The 20,425-nt window shown below is 39.5% G+C and overlaps 1 protein-coding gene across 1 annotated transcript in view; it reads left to right on the forward strand.

Annotated features, from left to right (window-relative positions):
* LOC108431669 (WD repeat containing planar cell polarity effector) overlaps positions 1–20,425 on the forward strand; it is a 114,282-nt gene that overhangs the window by 41,704 nt on the left and 52,153 nt on the right. The window contains exons 2-8 of the mRNA XM_017704974.2: positions 488–551; positions 1,333–1,377; positions 5,490–5,540; positions 9,047–9,117; positions 9,764–9,823; positions 11,900–12,014; positions 17,919–18,055. Of these exons, the coding sequence (XP_017560463.1) occupies positions 491–551; positions 1,333–1,377; positions 5,490–5,540; positions 9,047–9,117; positions 9,764–9,823; positions 11,900–12,014; positions 17,919–18,055 (540 nt within the window). The 5' untranslated portion in view covers positions 488–490. The remainder of the gene's footprint in view (positions 1–487; positions 552–1,332; positions 1,378–5,489; positions 5,541–9,046; positions 9,118–9,763; positions 9,824–11,899; positions 12,015–17,918; positions 18,056–20,425) is intronic.

Consider the following 20,425-nt stretch of genomic DNA (forward strand, 5'->3'; position numbering starts at 1 on the left):
TGGGTGCTCCTTACGTTCTTTGATTAGTCAGGTATTAGACAGGGATACAAGCGGGAGATCACAAGCTTGATCCCTGATGATCCCCCACCACAAAAACAGTGACTTCAAAATGGGTTGTTTTTGTTTAGCTGTAATGTAAAAGTCTTACTGAAGTGGCTGAGGAACCTTTTGTTTTCTGTTAAATGGGCCCTTTAATAGTGAGTTAATGCTATGTCTTTCTCTCTCTCCCTTTCTCCCTCTCTGTTTCTCTCTCTCTCTCTCTCTCTCTCTCTCTCTCTCTCTCTCTCTCTCTCTCTCTCTCTCTCTCTCTCTCTCTCTGTCTGTCTTTCTCCATCTGTCTTTATCTCTCTCTCTGTCTTGTGTGCTTCTCTTTCACTGTCTGTCTCCGTCTATCAATCTCTCTCTCTCTCTCTCTCTCTCTCTCTCTCTCTCTCTCTCTCTCTCTCTCTCTCTCTCTCTCTCTCTCTCTCTCTCTCTCTCTCTCTAGCTGATGGCTTTCTGCTTGGCTGAGCTGAATCTGTGGTCCTCCAAGAGCAGCCTGCATGTACAAGGTAATTAACACACATGCGCACACCCTTCTCTTTTCTTTGAAACACACAGTAAAGTGGGATTATAGTGTATAAGGTATAAATGTAGTGCAGAATATATAATGTAAGAATATAGTATATATGGTAAAGCGTAGGAATAAAATGTATACTGCACGAATAAAATATATATGGTAAGAATATATTGTATTGGGTATAAATGTTGAGTGCAGTAATAATATAGTGTATAGTTCAGGAATATAGTGTATATTCAAACTGCTTTTAAGTGGAATAAAATCTTTATAGTCTGTTTAAGCAAATAAGATTAAGATTAACTACAGAAAACAATGTGCTTAATGTCATTACTATCTAATTTAAGCATTGGACCGCCCCAGCTTTTTAATCTGTTTGTGTTGAAATCATTAAATCAGCAGAGTCAGCTTTCTGAGAGCTACATGGAACAGAAATCTCAGGAGTCATCAGAATGAAATGTGCTCTCTCTCTCTCTGTCTCTGTCTGTCTCTCTCTCTCTCTCTCTCTCTCTCTCTCTCTCTCTCTCTGTGTCCGTGTGTATGTGTGTTATCTGTGTTCGGTAGCAGGCAGATTGCGGTGCTGGTGTTTAATGATTGTTTGTCCTGCCAGTGCAAAATTGCTGATTTATCCTTCTCTGCTGGATAGAACAGTATTCATTTCTCTCTCTCTCTCTCTCTCTCTCTCTCTCTCTCTCTCTCTCTCTCTCTCTCTCTCTCTCTCTCTCCCTCTCTCCCTCTCTCCCTCTCCCTCTCCCTCTCTCTCTTCTCCATTACAGATACAGATATTGGCACATTCCAGTTTTATGAGAAAGGAGAACCAGGTTGGTGTGGAATACTTTCTCTCACTCACTCACTCACTCACTCACTCACTCACTCACTCACTCACTCACTCACTCACTCACTCACTCACTCACTCACTCACTCACTCACTCACTCACACAGTCCATCAATCAATTCATCAATAACACACTCACCTGATCACTAACTCCTTCACTCTCTCACTTGCTTACCCACTCACTCAATCACTCTCTCACTTGATCATTAACTCACTCATTTAATCACCAACTCATTCACTCAATCAAACACTTGCTCACTCATTCAATCACTCACTCTATCATTAACTCACTCACTCAATCATTACCTTACTCACTCATCCACTCACTCATCTTATCACTAACTCAGTCACTCATATCTAATCACTAACTAACCCAATCACTAACTCGCTCATTCAATCTTTCACTCACTGATTTGATCACTCTCTGAATCATTTGATCATTGCCTTACTCACTCATCTATTTACTCACTCATCTAATCACTAACTCATTTAATCACTGTCATCTAATCTCTAACTCATTATTCACTCACCCAATTACTAACTCACTCATTCAAACTTTCACTTACTCATTTGATCACTAGCTCGCTCATTTGATCACTAACTCACTCACTTGAACACTAACTTACTCATTCAGTCTTTCACTCACTCATTCGATCACTAGCTCGCTCATTCGATCACTAACTCACTCACTTGAACACCAACTCACTCACTTGAACACCAACTCACTCACTTGAACACCAACTCACTCATTCAAACACCCGTTTCATCACACACTCACTCATTCAATTACTCACTCATTTGATCAGTCGCTAACTCACTCATTCGATCAATAACTCACTCATTCGGTCACCAACTCACTCACTTGAAGACTTACTCACTCATCCACTCACTCATTAATTTATCTAGTCTCTAACTCACTCATTCAATCCCTCGATCACTCAATCACTCACCCAATAACTAACTCACTCATTTGATCACTCACTCAATCACCTGATCACTACCTCACCCACCTACCCACTCGCTCACTTGCTTTGTCACTTTTTCATACGCTCTTTAGGTGCTCATTCTTTTGTTCACTTTCTCACTCTTCCATTCTCTCACTGACATGCATTCATTTCATTTACGCCCCTCTCTTTTTCACGGTCTCTTACTTTGTGTCTTTTATTCTCTCACTCTCTCAGTCAGACTTCTGTATGTTCACTCCTGAGTTGAGTGAGCAGGTTCAGCGCTGCCTGCACCGCTGAGGTTGTTGATGATGATTAACACAGTCAGTCTTTATTGAATGACGGACTATGTGAAAGGATTGAGCGGCTGCTGTTTATCAGATTTATTTAGGAGAGGATTTCATATCGATAGTATTCATGCTTCTGAAAAAGACCCTGACTGCACGTATCCAGTCTTTCACATCCCGAAAAACACACGCCCTCTCCAGCTGAGCTGAGCTGTGATGTGTGATTTGGGATATGAGGCTTTATTAGTTTACCTCACCTCCAAATACCTTCATACTTTCATGCGTTTTGTTCTGCTGGGGGTAAAATGTGGTGCTTTGTCTGCGATAAAGTCCCTTTTCCACCTCAGACATCATGAAGCCTTTGATGCGTCTTTTAAGTGGCGTAAGCCTCTTGGACAGAAAGGAGAAAAAGAGTAAAGAATTTAATAAAGAAATGTTTTTTTTTTTTATCCCCATTGTTTATTATTTAGAAGGATTAATTAATCCAAGGCCCAAAACAATGCAAACCTGTCTGTGTCTGTTCACAATAACAAAGCAGGCGTCTTTTGAGGATAATGTCTCATTTCTTTTTGTATTTGTCTCTCTTTCTCTCGTTCTGTCTCTCTCTTCAACTTCAGCTGTAAACACCATAAAAAACATAGGGTTTTTTTTGCCATTTTTAAAGATGGCACAGCGCAGGTTTCCAACTCGCTTGTCCATTTAATAAAACTTTCCAAGACTTCAAGTTACCTTCAATGTCTTTATTATGCCAAAAAATACATTTTAAGTGAACTTTGACCTGTCTTTTGTACTGTCGCTGTATTAGTGAATTAGTACACAGTGCACAGTGTATAGGGTACACTTATAGTGTATAGGATACAATGTAGTGTAAGAAATAAGTGTATAGGGTATAAACAATAGTGTATAAAGTAAGTATAAAGTAAGAATAAAGTACATGGGGTAAGAATATACTGTATATAGTAAGAATAAAGTATATAGGAGAATAATATAGTGTATATAGTAAGAATAAAGTATATAGGAGAAGAATGTAGTGTATATAGTAAGAATAAAGTACATGGGGTAAGAATATAGTGTATATAGGAAGAATAAAGTATATAGGAGAATAATATAGTGTATATAGTAAGAATAAAGTACATGGGGTAAGAATATAGTGTATATAGGAAGAATAAAGTATATAGGAGAATAATATAGTGTATATAGTAAGAATAAAGTATATAGGAGAAGAATGTAGTGTATATAGTAAGAATAAAGTACATGGGGTAAGAATATAGTGTATATAGGAAGAATAAAGTATATAGGAGAATAATATAGTGTATATAGTAAGAATAAAGTACATAGGGTAAGAATTTAGTGTATATAGTAAGAATAAAGTACATAGGAGAAGAATATAGTGGATCTAGTAAGAATGAAGTGCATAGGGTAAGAATTTAGTGTATATAGTAAAAATAAAGTACATGGGGTAAGAATATAGTGTATAAAGTAAGAATAAAGTATATAGGAGAAGAATATAGTGTATAGAGTAAGAATAAAGTATATAGGAGAAGAATATAGTGTACATAGTAAGAGTAAAGTATATAGGGTAAGAATAAAGTGTCTGTAGTAAGAATAAATTTGAAAATAATAGTAATAAAAAGACGCAAGAGTTTGTGAAGCACAGGCGTGTGTTACTCTGTCTGTGGGGAAACTGCCTATTTGTCTGCCATTTGTTTTACTGAGAGATTTTGCAGCAAAACACAGGTTTATCAGCAGATTAAAGTATGTAATTGATGTACTATTAATGAGTAATTGAATTTCACGGTGTGTTTTGTGGTCTTCAGTAGATAACACTCTCTCTGTATGTAATCAGTGCTGTTTGGAGATTGTAAGGTTAGTAAATTGCTTGATAATATGGTGAGACTGAAGAACTATGAAGTATGTAAATATACACATTTAATGTACTTTAATATTATTCAGAGTCCAGTCATGACTGCTGATACTCTTATAGGCATGTGTGTTTAATTTAGAAATACAGAGGATGAATTCAGTACATTTGTGTGTACACATATGTGCAGATATATATGTGTGTGTGTGTGTGTGTGTGTGTGTGTTTGTGCTCCTGTTAGTGTGTTTAAATGTCCAGTATCCTCTTGCCGTGTCCAGCAGAGGGCGCAGCAGACTTGTGCTGACTGAGAGGGTTGGGGGAGCTCCCCATCCCGGAGCAGGTGGCTGTGGGTGTGTGTGTGTGTGTGTGTGTGTGTGTATGTGTGTGTGTGTATGTATGTATGTAAGTCTGGACCCCCTTATCTGATTAGCTGCAGTAATCCTGGAGCAGTCCAGCAGGCCCTGACCTCCAGCTGAGAGCAGCCTGGAGCTCTGGGGGTCTGGGGCTGTGAAGCACCAGTTTTGGGGACACCTAATCCTGTACAGTTTAGTGTTTTACCTGCTTTAACATACCTGATTCAACGCATCAGCCCACACTTCAGTTCCTCACTCTAACAAGTATAGAACTTGCACGTTAGTAGATGCTAAACAATTCACATAAGGGTTCATAAGGGTTACTGAACAGTTCACATAGGAACAGTTTATAGTAGATACTGAAAAAATCATAGGAATAATCCATAGAAACACTGAACAATCCATAGTAGATTCTGAATAATTCATAGGAACAATTCAAAGTATATACTGAATGATTTGTAGTGGCTACTGAACAATGCATAGTATATACTGAACAATGCATAGTATATACTGAACAATGCATAGTGGCGACTGAACAATTCATAGGAACGATTCATAGTAGATACTGAACAGAATAATGATTGTCTTATCTCTCTGCTCTGTTTCTCTCTCACTCTCTCTCGCTCTCTCTCGCGCTCTCTCTCTCTCACTAGTCTTTCCTGCAGATCATCATTACTACACTGAGAAACAGCACTTTGCAGAAAGTAAGTTTTCTGCCTCTTTTAATTCTTCTGTGTGTATATTGTGTTTTCATTTTGTGACCAGAAAACTCAATCCTTTTAGTTTAAAAATACAGGAAAAATATAATAATTTTTAGAGCATAAAACCTTTTTTTTGCTGGACATCCGGCTCATTTAGAGTGAGTTAAATTGAAAGAGTCAGTTTGACCTGCAGCAGAAGAGGTGCTTTGTTTGTATTAATCAACCCCATGACAGAAAATATGTCAAAAATGTTGAAAAAAATCTAAATAAGAACAGATAAAACAAATGTGTGGAATGTCTAGTTTTTGAAAATGTATAGAAAAAAAATAACATTTGAAAGTTTTTTTAATGAAAACAAGCGAATTACTATGAGTAAACCATGATCTATAATGGGTGAATAACCCAATTACACTAAATATTCATATATTTATATTTAATTAAGGTAAAATAATGTTTATGGAGAAAATCATACTACTTTCAGATGGTTAAATGTGCATTGGGTCAGTTTGATTCAGGAACATTGGGCCTCATTCACCATTTTTTTCTGCGTGTTCCAACAAATGTGTATTATATCATATTTATCATATATACAGCTGATGAGTGTATCATTCATATATATATATATATATATATATATATATATACATACACACACACACACACACACACACAGTTGACTGTATATATCATGTATACAGTTAATGAGTGTATATATCATATGTATCGTGCAGTGAATGAGTCTATCATTATATATCATATATACAGTCAGTGTTTGAACTCCTCTGTGATTGTAGTCCCTTGATCTTAGTCTTACATCTCATAGATTCTTGTTACAGTGGAGGCTCTCAAGGGGAACTGGAACTCCACCAAGCTGCTGCTTTTGTTAGTTTGTTGCTCATTGGCTGATCCATATTTCTTCCAGCTTAGTCTGCTGAAATTATCTCTTTAAAAGCTGCATTTGAATGAGAGCGATATGATCACTGGTTCTACCATACAATGATAACATACAGCATACTGCACCTGGGCTTCAGCCTGCACCACAACGGATGGCATGAAGGTTCAAAATTAATTTGTGGCATTAATACTTTATTACGTTGACATACTAACATACTAACAACCCTAGTAATTACTTTTAAAAAAAGGAAAGTCAGAGAACATTATTTATTTTATATCCTCTCTAAAATGACCTTTAAGTGCAAGTTATGCATTTCTTCTGAGTTATAATGGAAATAGAAATAGACAATGCAAGTCGAGCAAAGTAAGCAAATTCTTATAACTTCTAAGACCGAACTCTGGAAATGTGGGAAAAATATCCCTGCAGATTTCTTTGAAAAGCTAAAAGTAAATTTGCTGAAAAGAACAGAAGCTCTAATAAATGCAAAAGGTGGACACACTAAGTACTGACAAAGTTTATATCATGTGTATTTATTGAAGTTTCTGTGAAATTCCTGTTAAATATTTTTTGTTTTTTTTTCTTGATGGTGAAAAATGAACAACTTGTACTTAGTGGCTGCTTAAATTGGAAATTAAATAAATGAAGGGTGGTATTTGACTTTTGTACATGACTGTATAGTACTGTCTTATATTTTGACTATAATGTATAGTTATTTAAGTGTAACAGTCATAAAGATGCTGGCATAAATTGTTCTATTAGTTTGACCAATATGTCTCAATGAAACGAGTAAATGAATGAATAAATTATCGGCCCGTTTTTCCAGGTCCTCACCTCCTTCAGAGGGACACAAAGACCCTTATCAGGACACACACACTCATACACTCATCCTCAACATACCCTTCCTCTCTTGCTCCCGTCGCACTCTCTCTCCAGCATTAATATTCATGTATTTATTCACTCCTTCACTTCAAAAAAAAAAGTGGTGGGGGGGAGAGTAGCATTCATTTCTAATAATGGTTCTCTCTCACACACACACACACACACACACACACACACACACACACACACACACACACACACACACACACACACACACACACACACACACACACTATCTTGAAGTCTTTAACGGGACAATTTCAAACACTATGCTCCTCCCTCATTTATTAAGGCTAATGTTAAGTATTTAATGTGAACGCATGAGCTCAGCCTCAGCCCAAAATTCAATTAACTTTGTGTGGTTGGGGGGAGATGAGGACCGGGGGTCTATGATGAGGTTTTTGTGAGTGTAACGGGGCATTTTAGAGTGCCGTGTTTTAATATGTTACGGTAACTTTGAGTTGTTGCCCTGAGGGCAGCCGCAGGAAGTGGATGGAATGATTGAATTGTGCTGTAATGGAGGATATTTTTACCTCTGGAAGACTATTAGTTATACAAGCCTGTCAAGCATGTGTCTGTAATTATTTGTGTGTTTTGCTCTGAAGTAGTATGCTGTTTGACATACTGAGTATATAGTAAGGCTGCAACAAAGTCATTAATGATAATTATGAAAAAAAATATATCGTATCATTTCAGGAAAAGCAAAAGCACTTTATAATGTTCCACACAGACATTCTGTCAGACTGTACTACACTACAGGAAGTGTAGGGGGTGATATGACTTCTACTGTTTCATTTGAAAAGTGCTCTATAATGTTCATATGACTTCTACTGTCTTCTGTGAAATTGCTTGTTGCAGGTAAAATGTTGAATGACTGGACAAAATGAGAGGAGATGAAGACCGAATCTAAGTCATTCACAGTGGTGGTGATGAGAACTAGATGTCTGAAAGGCTTAATGCCTCTTAAAGCTCCTTCACAGATTTTCAATTATTTTACAATTATCAGTATTCCATATAAAGCTCAGAAGACACATCCAGGTTCATTGTTGGTTTTGAATTGTAAATAAAATGGCTATATTGTGTTGTAGACATGGAGACCCCTGGTTCCTATCACCACCACTGTAAAGAAATCTGAATTGGCCAGTTTCTCTATAACAGAGCATTTCATGTTGAAGAACTCAGAATGGCTTTGTTTACATCTCAGCTACTGATTTCTGAACATATTTTTTAAAAACTGTGGAATTCCCCTTTAATTGAATAATATTTGACAGATTAATTGGCTATAGAAATTAAAGCTAGCTGCAGCCTTATTGTTTGGACATTTATGTCTCTGCCTGATCACAAAGTGCATATATTTTGCCTCTTTTTTGCATGTATATGTGAAGAAGTTGTGAACTGGAGAAAGATGGTGGAAAGGCAGGTGTAGCGAGGCCTGTTTTTGAGTTTTTAATTATTTTGGAGCGTTTTTAATTTGGCTTTTATAAACATTCTCTGACAATAAGGGGGTTATTATGTCAAATATTTGCCTATAGATTCACTTCATTTGCTTATAGAGCACGAGTGAACGAGGCAGAAGGGGCTGCGGAGCTTTCAGCTCAGCCTAATTTGGGTGCTAACCTTTTGACCTTTAGGCCCGGGGTCACTCCAATCTGCTTCCTCTCATAAACAAAACACAATAACACTTTCTGTGCTCCTCCTGCATGTTTCTGAATTCTTTTTCCCCTTTTGCTCCCAGGTCGGGGTCACTCGTGGCTCCTGAGTAACCGTCGTCCTGAGAAGTTGCGGGACGCCCTGAAGGAACTGGAGGTATTTGTTTACATTTCCCCTTCTCAGTAACCGCAGATTGATTAACAAATAGCATCTCTCTCTCTCTCTCTCTCTCTCTCTCTCTCTCTCTCTCTCTCTCTCTCTCTCTCTCTCTCTCTCTCTCTCTCTCTCTCTCTCTCTCTCTCTCTCTCTCTCTCTCTCTCAGCACCTGGGTGTGGGTGTCTCTCTGTCATCGCAGGGGATATTTGAGGGGGGATCAGCCGGACTTTGGGCGGGTTCTCCCTCCCTGCACACACGCACAGACACAGCTTTGTTTGCTAGCGCTCTGGGTCATTTTGGGCTAGCTATCAAAATCCGAAACTGGAAACATCCTCCTGAACCCTGCAACCTGCAGAGCGGAGGGTGTGTGAGGACCAAGTTATGCTCTCTTACTTTTCTTTCTCTTCTCCCTCAGCTTCCCTGAGTCTCTGAGTCGTCTGCCTTTAAAGTGATAAGGCAAAAAAGTAAAGCCAAAAATATGGTGACATTCAGGGTTCCGGGTGGTTGCTAATGTTATTTTAAGTCATGAGACATATGTACAATTTTGATTGGTCAACTTCAGACAGCAAGTGCCTTGGTCGATCAACTGCTTTTGCAGTAAGGCTTATACTGTCTACATTGGACTCTCTCACTCTCTCTCGCTCAGGACCTCTTGCAGTCCAGTTCCTGTGTTTGCACCAAATGGAGGATGAAGCAGTGCTGTCAGGTGTGTATCCCAGCATGCACTGTAAGCAAAGTACTGTAGCTTGACTGAATAACAAGGTCCAGGTTGTCATGATGAGCACAGACCGTGAAGACAAAGTGTTAAAGAGGAATTAAACAATTTTTTTTTCAAAATTTCTGCATAACTAAATGGTTAAGATGTAAACAGAGTCTATCAGAATTTTTGGTGTGAAATGCTTTGTTCCGAGCTTCCGAAAAGCTTTCTGAGTCAGAAGTTTGTTCATGGTGGAGGGATACATGCAGTGCAGCAAAATAGGACCAAAACAAAGTGATTTTCAGATTAATGCAATATACATGTTAGATATAAAATTCAGAAGACTCAGAAGGTTTTGGATAGTAAGTAAAATGGTTATATTTGTGATGTTGTCATGGTGACCCCTGGTTCTCATCACCATCACTGTGAAGAAATCTCTAGAGAGTCTCTACAATCAACCATTTCACACCAAACCACTGAGTGGCCTTGTTTACATCTCAATAACTTAACTTCTTGGAACGTCTATAGAATTCTCCTTTAAAATGCTAACACACACAAACATCTGTTTTGCCATCTTTATGAGGGTTCTGTATAACTTCCTTCTATATGAACACCCATCCCACAGTCAAGTTTTTCCACACCAAACTTGGCAAACCGTTTCTTTATGGTGCTCACTTTGTGCAGGGAGTATTCATGCTGAAACAGCAAAGGGTCTTCTCCAAAATGCTGTTGCCAAGATGGAATTCTCAGAAACCCATGTGTCAAACAGAAGGCCCGCGGGCCAAGTCAGGCCCGCTGCACAATGCTATCCAGCCTGCAAAGTTATTTGAATTTTCTATTAATATTAGCCCATTTCATAATGGGCTGCCCTACAATCACCAGCATGGGGGTCCTGTGATTGGCTGATTAGGTATTTGTGTTAACAAGCAACTGAACAGGTGTACCTAATAAAGTGTGCGTGTGTGTGTATACACATATAGAATATGATTGCACACATACAATGTGATTGCATGCTGTAGCATTAAGATTACCCTTCACAGAAAATAAGAGGTCCCAGACCCATTATCCCTCCTCAACCAAATTTTATTGTTGCCACTGTGCATTCTGATAGGTAGTGCTCTCCTGACATGCCCCAACCCAGATTCATCTGTCAGACTTCCAAATGATTAAAATATGATTTATCATACCAGTGATTGGGTTTCCAATGCTCCACAGTCCAGTCAGAACCAACAAAATGTCCCCACCATGTTCCATGTTGTGTGTCAGTGTCCCCCTATTTTGTCCTTATTAAGCTAGTACAGCAAGACACATGTACTTATACACACGTCCCTTGGGTGTCATTAATTAATTGCAGCCTTGTCTGCTCTGTCGGTTGTTTTGAACGACTGATCTCATTTTTCTTTTACTTATAGTTTCCCACTATTTATTTGAAACCAGTGAAGTTGCACAGGAGTAACATTTTAACCCTCCTCCTTTTCATACGTTTATTGGCAACCAGATTGGATCAAAAACAGTGATTTAAAGTTCTTAACCCTGCTTCAAGTGACTTAGCAGAATCAAAATTATTAGTCGTCTAATTCTGTCTGGCTACCACTAAATTACTGAATGGAATTGGACCAAAATACATAGCTGATCTGCTTGAAGTATGTAAACCCAACAGGCCTCTCCAATCTCATGGGACTGGTCAGTTAGTAAGGCCCAAAATCAGAACCAAAGAGGCAGCATTTAGTCATTATACAGCCACCTGCTGGAACAGCCTCCCACATGAGGTCAGATGTGCGCTAAATGTAGCCATCTTTAAATCCAGTTTACAGATGTTCTTCACTTCTGTAATCTAAGCACTGCATCATCTTTACTACATCAATTATTTTGTTTTCTATTTTATTGTTTTTTTATCTCTGCAATGCAATTTAATCTTATTTTTTAATAACTGTCTTTGCAGAGGCTTTCTGAGGTACTAGATCTCAGGATGTCATAAGCTTTACTGTTAAAAGCTTTTATTTCTTCTGTATTGATGTGAAGCTCTTTGAATGGCTGTGTATGAGAGGTGCTACATAAAAATCTTGTGTGTGTGTGTGTGTGTAGATTTTGTTGAGTTCAGGTGTGTTAGTGACCCTGACAGTCGGCGGAACTCAGTTAGAGAGAGTGACCATCGACAAAACACTAGTGGGACGACTACCTGCTGACACCATCGGCCACGGTGAGTGCAATACACACACACACACACACACACACACACACACATATGCACCCACTCAGTGGTGAGAGCATAGGCCACAGTTAGCAATTACACACACTACCCATTTTCCCAGCATGCACCTGGGCGGCACACACTTGTAGGTCACCAACCTTGTTTTTTCTCCATCTTGCATTGCTCCCCCCCACCACCCACATACGCTGCTGTCTCTCGGGGGTCCGTGGTGTTACTTCCTGTTTTATTTGTGCTTGCTGGAATTGGACACTGTCCCAAATCTGCTAATTATTTTCTCATATCACTTATTGTTTATGGCTAAGCTGTCTCTTACAGGTCTCTAGATACCCCCCTTCTCTTTCTCTCTCTCCTTCCTCTGCTGCCCCCCATAGAGCCTCATTCAGCCCCTCAGAGGCCCTAATTACCAGAGTAATTGTGTGTGGTGGTGATGGTTGGGGGGGAGGGTTCAACATCTGTCACTTGTTCCATTAGTTTCACACAGACAGATAATTAGACAAACATCTCTCGCCATTGTTGAGCAGCGCCAGCCGTTAATTGCTAATTAATAAGGACCATATAGGACATTAATAATAGCATCTATAACCAATGAATTACTGACGTGTAGCTATTCAGTAAATGGCATTAATAAAAAAAGAAAAACATTTCCTAAAACTCCCACATGCTGTCATCGGCAGAGCAACACACAAAATAAAGTAGTGTGAATGGTGGAATAGACTCATGTGCGCTGTGAGGTTCCAGTATTAACAGTGCAAAGATATATTAGACTAAAAACAGCCAAAATTTTGTAGGAAATGCACTGAACATGAGAATTCAAGTCATTCAAAGTGCTATAATGTGAAAGTTTACTGTAGATAAACTCATGGACTCTACCTGCTTTACAGTGGTGGTGAATATAACTAGGAGTCTACAACACAAATATAACCATTTTGTTGAAATTTCAGAACCTATAGTTTGCTCTGTTTTGAATTCGCTGTTTTTGTGATGTCATGAAGACCAACACATATGTCCACTTATTCAGCCTGGTTTGATATATGTTGAAGCCTGCAGCGGCTTAACCCTTGTGTAGTGTTGATGTGTTTGTTACTCAGTGGTCTGGTGGACCCATTATTGTGTTTAAAATCAATACAATCATGACAATTTATGTAAAATACCAGATGTTTAATGTCACAAGTGTCCAATGTAGGTTTCTGCTTTAGCAGCTGTAGCCAGTCAGCAGCCTGTCCATATTGTCCAGCCTTACACACACCCAAACACTAAGAGCAGACCATGCAGGAGAACAGAGTGAAGGACACAGCACCTCCACACTTTTATTCTGTGTGGGTTCAGCCCAACACCACATGTTTAATATAAATGCATGGGGGGGGGGGGTTGCAGTGTGAAGACGCTGAAAATGTGTTCTTTTATATGTTCTTAACAGAAAATGAGCAAAGACCAAAGAATCTGATGTTGAAATGATAAAAAATCGAATCATTTTTTATTTTGGCAAACAAAAATGGATCCCACAGACCTGAACACCACACAAGGGTTAATCACTCCTTATAATTTCAGCATAAAAGGTGGGGCTACATTGTTGTTTGTAGAATAGATCGATATATGTAAATATGTTGTAATGTCATGAAGATCAACACATTTACATATACCCACCTGTTCATCCTACAGCAGGTTAGCTTCACCCATCCATGCTAAAGTTATAAGGAGGGTTTAAACTGCTGTAGGCTAAATAGGTGGATATGTTTAAATATGTTGTAATGTCATGAAGATCAACACATTTACATATACCCACCTATTCACCCTACAGCAGTTTAGCTCCGCCCATTCATGATGAAGTTCTAAGGAGCATGCTTAAGCTGCTTTTTGAATGAGGCACAGTACAGGACAACCAATCAGAACTTACATGTAATTTCTGTCCAGAATTCCAATATGCATCTCTTTTTTTCGTAGCTTTTATCTTTCTATATTATCTGGAAAGAGCAAAGGGATAAGGAGAGATTGGAAAAGTGAATTATGATCGGTTTTGGTAGCAGGTTAGTTCCGTACATCCACCCTGATGTTCTAAAGTGTTTTTAAACTGCTGTAGGCTGAATAAGGGGATATATGTAAATATGTTGTGATGTGAAAACCAACTTATTTACATACTTCCACCTATTTGGGCTACAGCAGGTTAGCTCCACCCATCCACACTGAAGTTATAAGGAGTGTTTAAGCTGCTGTAGGCTAAAAAGGTGGATACATGTTAATGTGTTGTGATGTCATGAAATCAACTCATTTACATATGCAAGCCCATTTGCAAAAAAATTGGTATGCTTGCAATAATATGCAAATTATGTAAACCGCAGGGAAGTAGTACAAAGACATATCAAATGTTGAAATTGAGAAATGTTTAGTTTTTCTAAAAAATACATGCCGATTTTGACTTTAATACCAACAACACTTCCCAAAAAGTTGGGACAGGGGGCGCATTTACCACTATGTCTCCTCACCTCTTCTTTTAACATCACTCTGTAAGCTTTTGGGAACTGAGGAGACATCATGCATCAGATGTTTTCAGTGGTGACGGTCTGGATTGCAGGGAGGCCAATTTAGCACCTGGACACTTTTACTGCAGAGCCATGCTGTTGTAATACATGCAGAATGTGGTTTGACATTGTCTTGCTGAAATAAGCAAGGCCTTCCCTGAAAAAGACGTCATCTGGATGGCAGCATATGTTGCCAAAACGTAAATATTATTCAGCATTAATGGAGCCTTCACAGATGTGCACGTCAACCATGCCGTGTGCACTAATGCACCCCTATTGAACTGTACGCTGATAATAAGCTGAGTGGTCTTTAGTCCAGAGGACACAGTGTCTATGATTTCCAAAAAGAATATCAAATGTTGATTGTTCAGACCACAGGACACTTTTCTACTGCCTCAGTCCATTTTATTAGGGTGCAATGCCACAACCAATCAGAATTTACATATCATTGCTGTCCCAAAAATTCAACATGTATCTCCTTTTTTTCCCCCACCTTTAATTTTTATATTATCTGGACAAAGCAAATGGATAAAGAGAGGTCAGAAAAGTGAATTCTGATTGTGTGGTTTTATGTACTAAAACAAACGTCATAAGTGGACCTCAGGGAAATGGAAGATATGGGCCCTTTAAACATCGTTACGATGAACAGCGCAGCATTGCAGTGTGACTCAACATGGTGATGCCTTCTTTTTCCCGCGTCCCACATAACTGAAGAGGCCTGAAATGATTCCTCATTTGGTGTATTATTTGTCGATGCATTAAGAGCAGCACTGGGTAAGCTCTTTAGGCTGCAGTGTCAACATGTTTTAAAAGGAGGAGGGCATTAACTGGATCTAGAAAGCTGATTTACGAGGGGAGACTGTTGGGTAATCCTGATTTGCCGTCTGCTTCACATATGGGCCAAAAGCTGCTCTCCAGCCACACACACATGTATACACTCGTACACGAACGAGACCAGTCCTCTAGCCCCGAGCTGCAGAGTTGGACATTGATTTTGGTAATGGATTACCACAAAATCCCCCTTAAGTTTTGGCAGTGATTACCAGGGACTAAATACACCACTATGTGCTTTTAAATTGGGGTAATCTTTTAAAAGCAGCGTGTGTTAGTTGTTTTTGCGGCTTTAACAGGGTAAAATGGTGAAGCTCCAGCGTTTGTCTGAGCGTCTGTCATGGATAGACGTGAGTTTTTTCGGGACGTCGAGTGCCAAAGTCAGTTAAACCGAATAAATCTCTTACACTGCAGCGTAATTAAATAATTTCACAGCATAATTAGCAAGAAATAAGCAAACTTTGACATTTACAATTTGCAGTAATCTTGTGCATTGGAGTTTCCTCTCTTCATCATTTCCCACCAGCTCAGTGAGCAAAAGTAAGAGGTTTGATTCCGTTTCAACGCCAGAAGGTTTTTATACAACCTCAGACATCGGCTTTTGGCTTTAGCCCAATTTCAAGCAAATTGACACAACTTCTAAACTGTTTACACAGTCAAGTGCTGTTTAACCCATTATAGGGGAGCTTAAAGTGATAGTTTGGTGTCCATAGTTTGCTTCTTTAATTTTAAACTGATGTTATGGGGCTGTAGCCAAGGAAAGGAAGCTTATGTACACCAATTAGCATCATGCTAACTGCATGTCAAAATCTCACCTTTCTCAAATTATATCGATCTTATCTAGGCTTGCTTACTGGTTTCTGGCATTGCATGACACACTGTTATCAGTAATCATGGACAAAAGTACATCTGCATGCAGTTTTTGGACAAACTTACTTAAACAACAATTTGAAGCTAGTGTTTGTGTGCCTATATGGGGCATGCGGTTTCCTTTTGCCAAACTTTCACTTTAATGCAAGGCCCACTGTTTTCATGCGATACTGTGCAATGTTACGCAATTATGGTAGAACCAGAGTGTGTTCTGGCTCTAATTGCTGTCTAGGCCTGGAAGTCTGTTTGCAACCAAAGCAGGCTACAGCGTATTGTTTTTGCCCCCTCCCCCTGCCCCCCGTACTGTTTAATTGGTTCTTTAAACAGATTAATTTTAGAGAGGGGAGGTTTAATTACTAATCGCTGCATGCTAAGCTGGTGAAGAGTTGAAGCCATTTTCTGCCTTTAGGATGAAACTACATGGCCTACAGGCAGCAGAGGGTTCCTGAGGAACTCTCTCTCTCTCTCTCTCTCTCTCTCTCTCTCTCTCTCTCTCTCTCTCTCTCTCTCTCTCTCTCTCTCTCTCTCTCTCTCTCCCCTCTCTGTACATCCTCCACCTTTCATGAGTCAAGGGAGATACAGGTTAATCTTTAAATATCTGCCTCCTGCATCCGAAACCTGAGACAATGCCTGTTCGTCTTCCTAGCATTTGATGGAAATGAGACGTGCTTCTGTCTGCAGCTAAAATACAGCAGTGTTTCACTTTCCCAAACATATTATAGTTTGAATGTTTGCGGAAAAGTCGAACATACACTTTAAAAGGAAGCTAAATACATTTTTCTAAATTGGTTCATTGTGGAGAAACGTTCTATTCAGTGGTGGTGATAGGAACCAGGCGTCCACCATTTAAAGGCTTTTAAAAATATGTTTTAGGCCAGAATCTTTAGGGATTCACCTGTATGGGAACTGTGAGCCAATGCTGATAGCTGATTTTTCATGTACATGTCTCCTGATATTAATACATAAACTTTTATAAAATGGTTTGATAAAACTGGTCCAAAATCGCCCTAAATTAGATTTAGCAATATAACATTTATTTCTCTAGGGTTACAAATGCAGTGCACTGTTTGAAATATCAGTCAAATTTAATCTGAGACCCATCAAGCATCTGTCTGGCGATACTGATATAATTTCCATATTATCTTGCATCACTTAAGTTTTTATCTTGGAACTGTCTTACAATGATGTCTCATACATCAGGCAGTGAAATTCATAACCATTTCCTGTAGTAACTTTCTGTGAGGGAGCTTTTAGAGGTGGATGTCTGGTTCCTATCACCACCACTGTGAACATCTCTGACTCTGTAAGGTTCTCTAGAACGGAACATTTCACACCAAACAAGTGCGGATGACTCTGTTTTCATCTTAACTATGTAATTGTGCAGATAATTTGAAAAATCAGTTGAATTCCCCTTTAACCCCTACTTTAAGCAATGGAAGTCAGTTAGCATTTTGCTAACTGCAGGCCTAAATCATTATTGGCCTGTGTAGTAGTTCAGTAATCTTTAATGGACTTGTTTAGAGATTATGTGGTTTCTGACACTGTATGACACTCTGTTAGGTATAAACATAAACAAAAGGACAGACAAAATATGGCCAGACAGTCTTTTAATGTTTTAATGTGGCCATACACGTCTAATGGCTCATGATTTTGACCTCTGGCCTTTTATCAACAGCTGTGATTGGTGATCGTTTCCTGCTGCTATCACTGGTGAAGAGCCAGGTGTGTCAGGTGTACCTGGGGAGGCGGAACCAGAGCTCACCTGAGCTCTCAGCACGGCGTGGGGAGAAGCTCTCACCTGCTGAGATTAAGGTAACTACTGCACACGCATGTGAGCACTTTTGATGAAAAGGCCTAGTTCCTTTCCATTAAGACCTGTAATGATGGCCTGGCTTTTCCACTCAGCTTTTAGCTGTAATTACCACCACTGCCACATCTCCCTCTTTACCTTGGGGACAGGTGAGGCTGTGGTTGCCACGGCAGCGCTCTCTAATACTCTCTCTAGAGCCAGTGACCACTCAGAAATCTGCACAGGCGGCCTGTGGAACAGCGGAAAAACAGAATCCGGTTTGACTTAGAAACGAAATCATAGGTGTTGGGCTTGAATGCAAGTCTTAAAATATATTTATTAATATAAAATGTTTTATAAGTTTATAATCCAGTGCAAGAAATAGTGACTAGGGGACAATTTCTGTTCCCTAGAATAGTGTCCTATATTTCAATTTCATAGTGGTGTTCTACAATTGTTCTCCAATGTAGGGAACTGTGATTATGTTCCCTGTAATAATGTCCTATGTAGTGCTCCAATATAAGGAATAGTCTTTAGGGCACAATTCAGCTTTCCCTATAATAATGTCCCATATAGTGCTGTAATATAGGGAATAGTGGTTAGGGTACCATTTGTGTTCCCTATAATGGCATCCTTTGTAGTGTTACAATATGAAGAATAGTGATTAGGGCACCATTTATGTTCCCTGCAATAGTGTTCCTTATATGTTTTCTTATATATTTACATTCTATGTAGTGCTTCTATGTAGGCAATAGTGATTCCCTAATTGTTTATGGATTGTTTATGTTCCTTAAAGTAGTGTTCCATATAGTGCCTCAATGTAGGGCATAGTGATTAGGGCACCTTTTATGTTCCCTACACTAGTGTTCTACATAGTACTCCAATGTAGGGAACAGTGATAAAGGATAATTTATGTTCCTTATAGTACTGTTTTATATAGTGCTCCAGTGTAGGGTGTAGTGATTAGGGCATCATTTATGTTCCTTATAATTACATCCTATGTAGTGCTCCTATGTTGGAAATATTGATTGGGACATCTTTTTTCCCTCTAATTGTGTTCCACGTAGCACTCCAATGTAGACAATAGTGATCTGGGCACCATTTATGTTCCCTATACTAGTGTTCTACAGAGGACTCCAATGCAGGGAACAGTGATTAGGGATCATTTATGTACCTTATAGTAGTGTTCCTTATAAAGTGATCAGGACACCATTTGTGTTCTGTATAGTGTAGGGAATGGTGATTAGGAATGCATGTATTTTCCCTATAATATTGTTCTATATCTGGTTTTCATTGTAGAGAATTCTAGTTAGTGGACCGGTTATATTTCCTATACTTGTGTTCCGTATAGTGTTCTGTATATCTGGATCTAACGGTGTTTTGTGGGGAATCTGTTTCATGTTATTTTCCTGTTTTATTTCCTTTTTAAGTTGCAGTGTCTGTGCGTTCCTAAAGTTTACAAAGGAAACAGATTTCCAACATCTATTTCTGTTTTCCAACATGGGGAACAGTGACTAGAGCACAGTGAGTGTACAGTGTTTGAGCAAGGCCTACATCTTTAATACGAGATTATGAGCTACAGCCTGAAATAACGCATACGTGCACCTAACAGGTGAGTTTAGTGAAAGAAAGAGCGCGTTTGTATCATCGCAGCTTATTTTCAACACACAGACACAATAAGGGTTGGGGAGGTCAGAGGTCAAGTCCATCTGCTCTTGAGGGAGAACAGGTGCTCGTTCTTTCTTTTTTCCTTCGTTTCGTTCCTTTTTTTTTTTGTCCTCAGTCACCCTCTCTCACCCACTCGCCGAAACAATTTGCGCGTGTCTAAAAATTCGCCGCCAAATAACAGTCTCTTTGTGGAAAGGCATTAACCCCGTTTTTTTAAATGGGGCCCGAGCCAGAGTGTGATTTGGATGCGGCTGATTGGGGGCCGGGGACAATGCATTTATCGCATTACGGCCGGGCTTTGTGACGGCGCGGGTATGAAAGCAATCTCTCCTGTGGTGAGTCTGGCTCCAACAGCATGGCTCTGATAAGGGGACCCCTCCCTAACCTCCACCCCTACCCCCCCAACCAACCCACCCCTTTAGCCCACCCCCCAGACTCCCCCCCTCCCTCCCCCACAGGAGGCCCCGTCCGCTGCCCGCTTCACTGGCCTAAGCCCGGGGCCTAATCCTCCTGAAAGTGGGTTTGATTATTGCTGACCGGCAAACGCAGGCGAAGATGGAGAAGTTTGGGGGAGAGAGAAGGAGAGATAGTGGGGAAGAGGGGGAGAACGAGATTAGAAATTTTTCTGCTGTCGAACTACGATTTAGCCCTTTACCTTGTTCCTATTAGCTGCTCATTTCAATTTAAAGGTACCCCAGTGGCCAAGACATGTTTGGTGTTGAAAA

The sequence above is a fragment of the Pygocentrus nattereri genome, chromosome 10, assembly GCF_015220715.1.
Source record: "Pygocentrus nattereri isolate fPygNat1 chromosome 10, fPygNat1.pri, whole genome shotgun sequence".
NCBI classification, from domain to species: domain Eukaryota; kingdom Metazoa; phylum Chordata; class Actinopteri; order Characiformes; family Serrasalmidae; genus Pygocentrus; species Pygocentrus nattereri.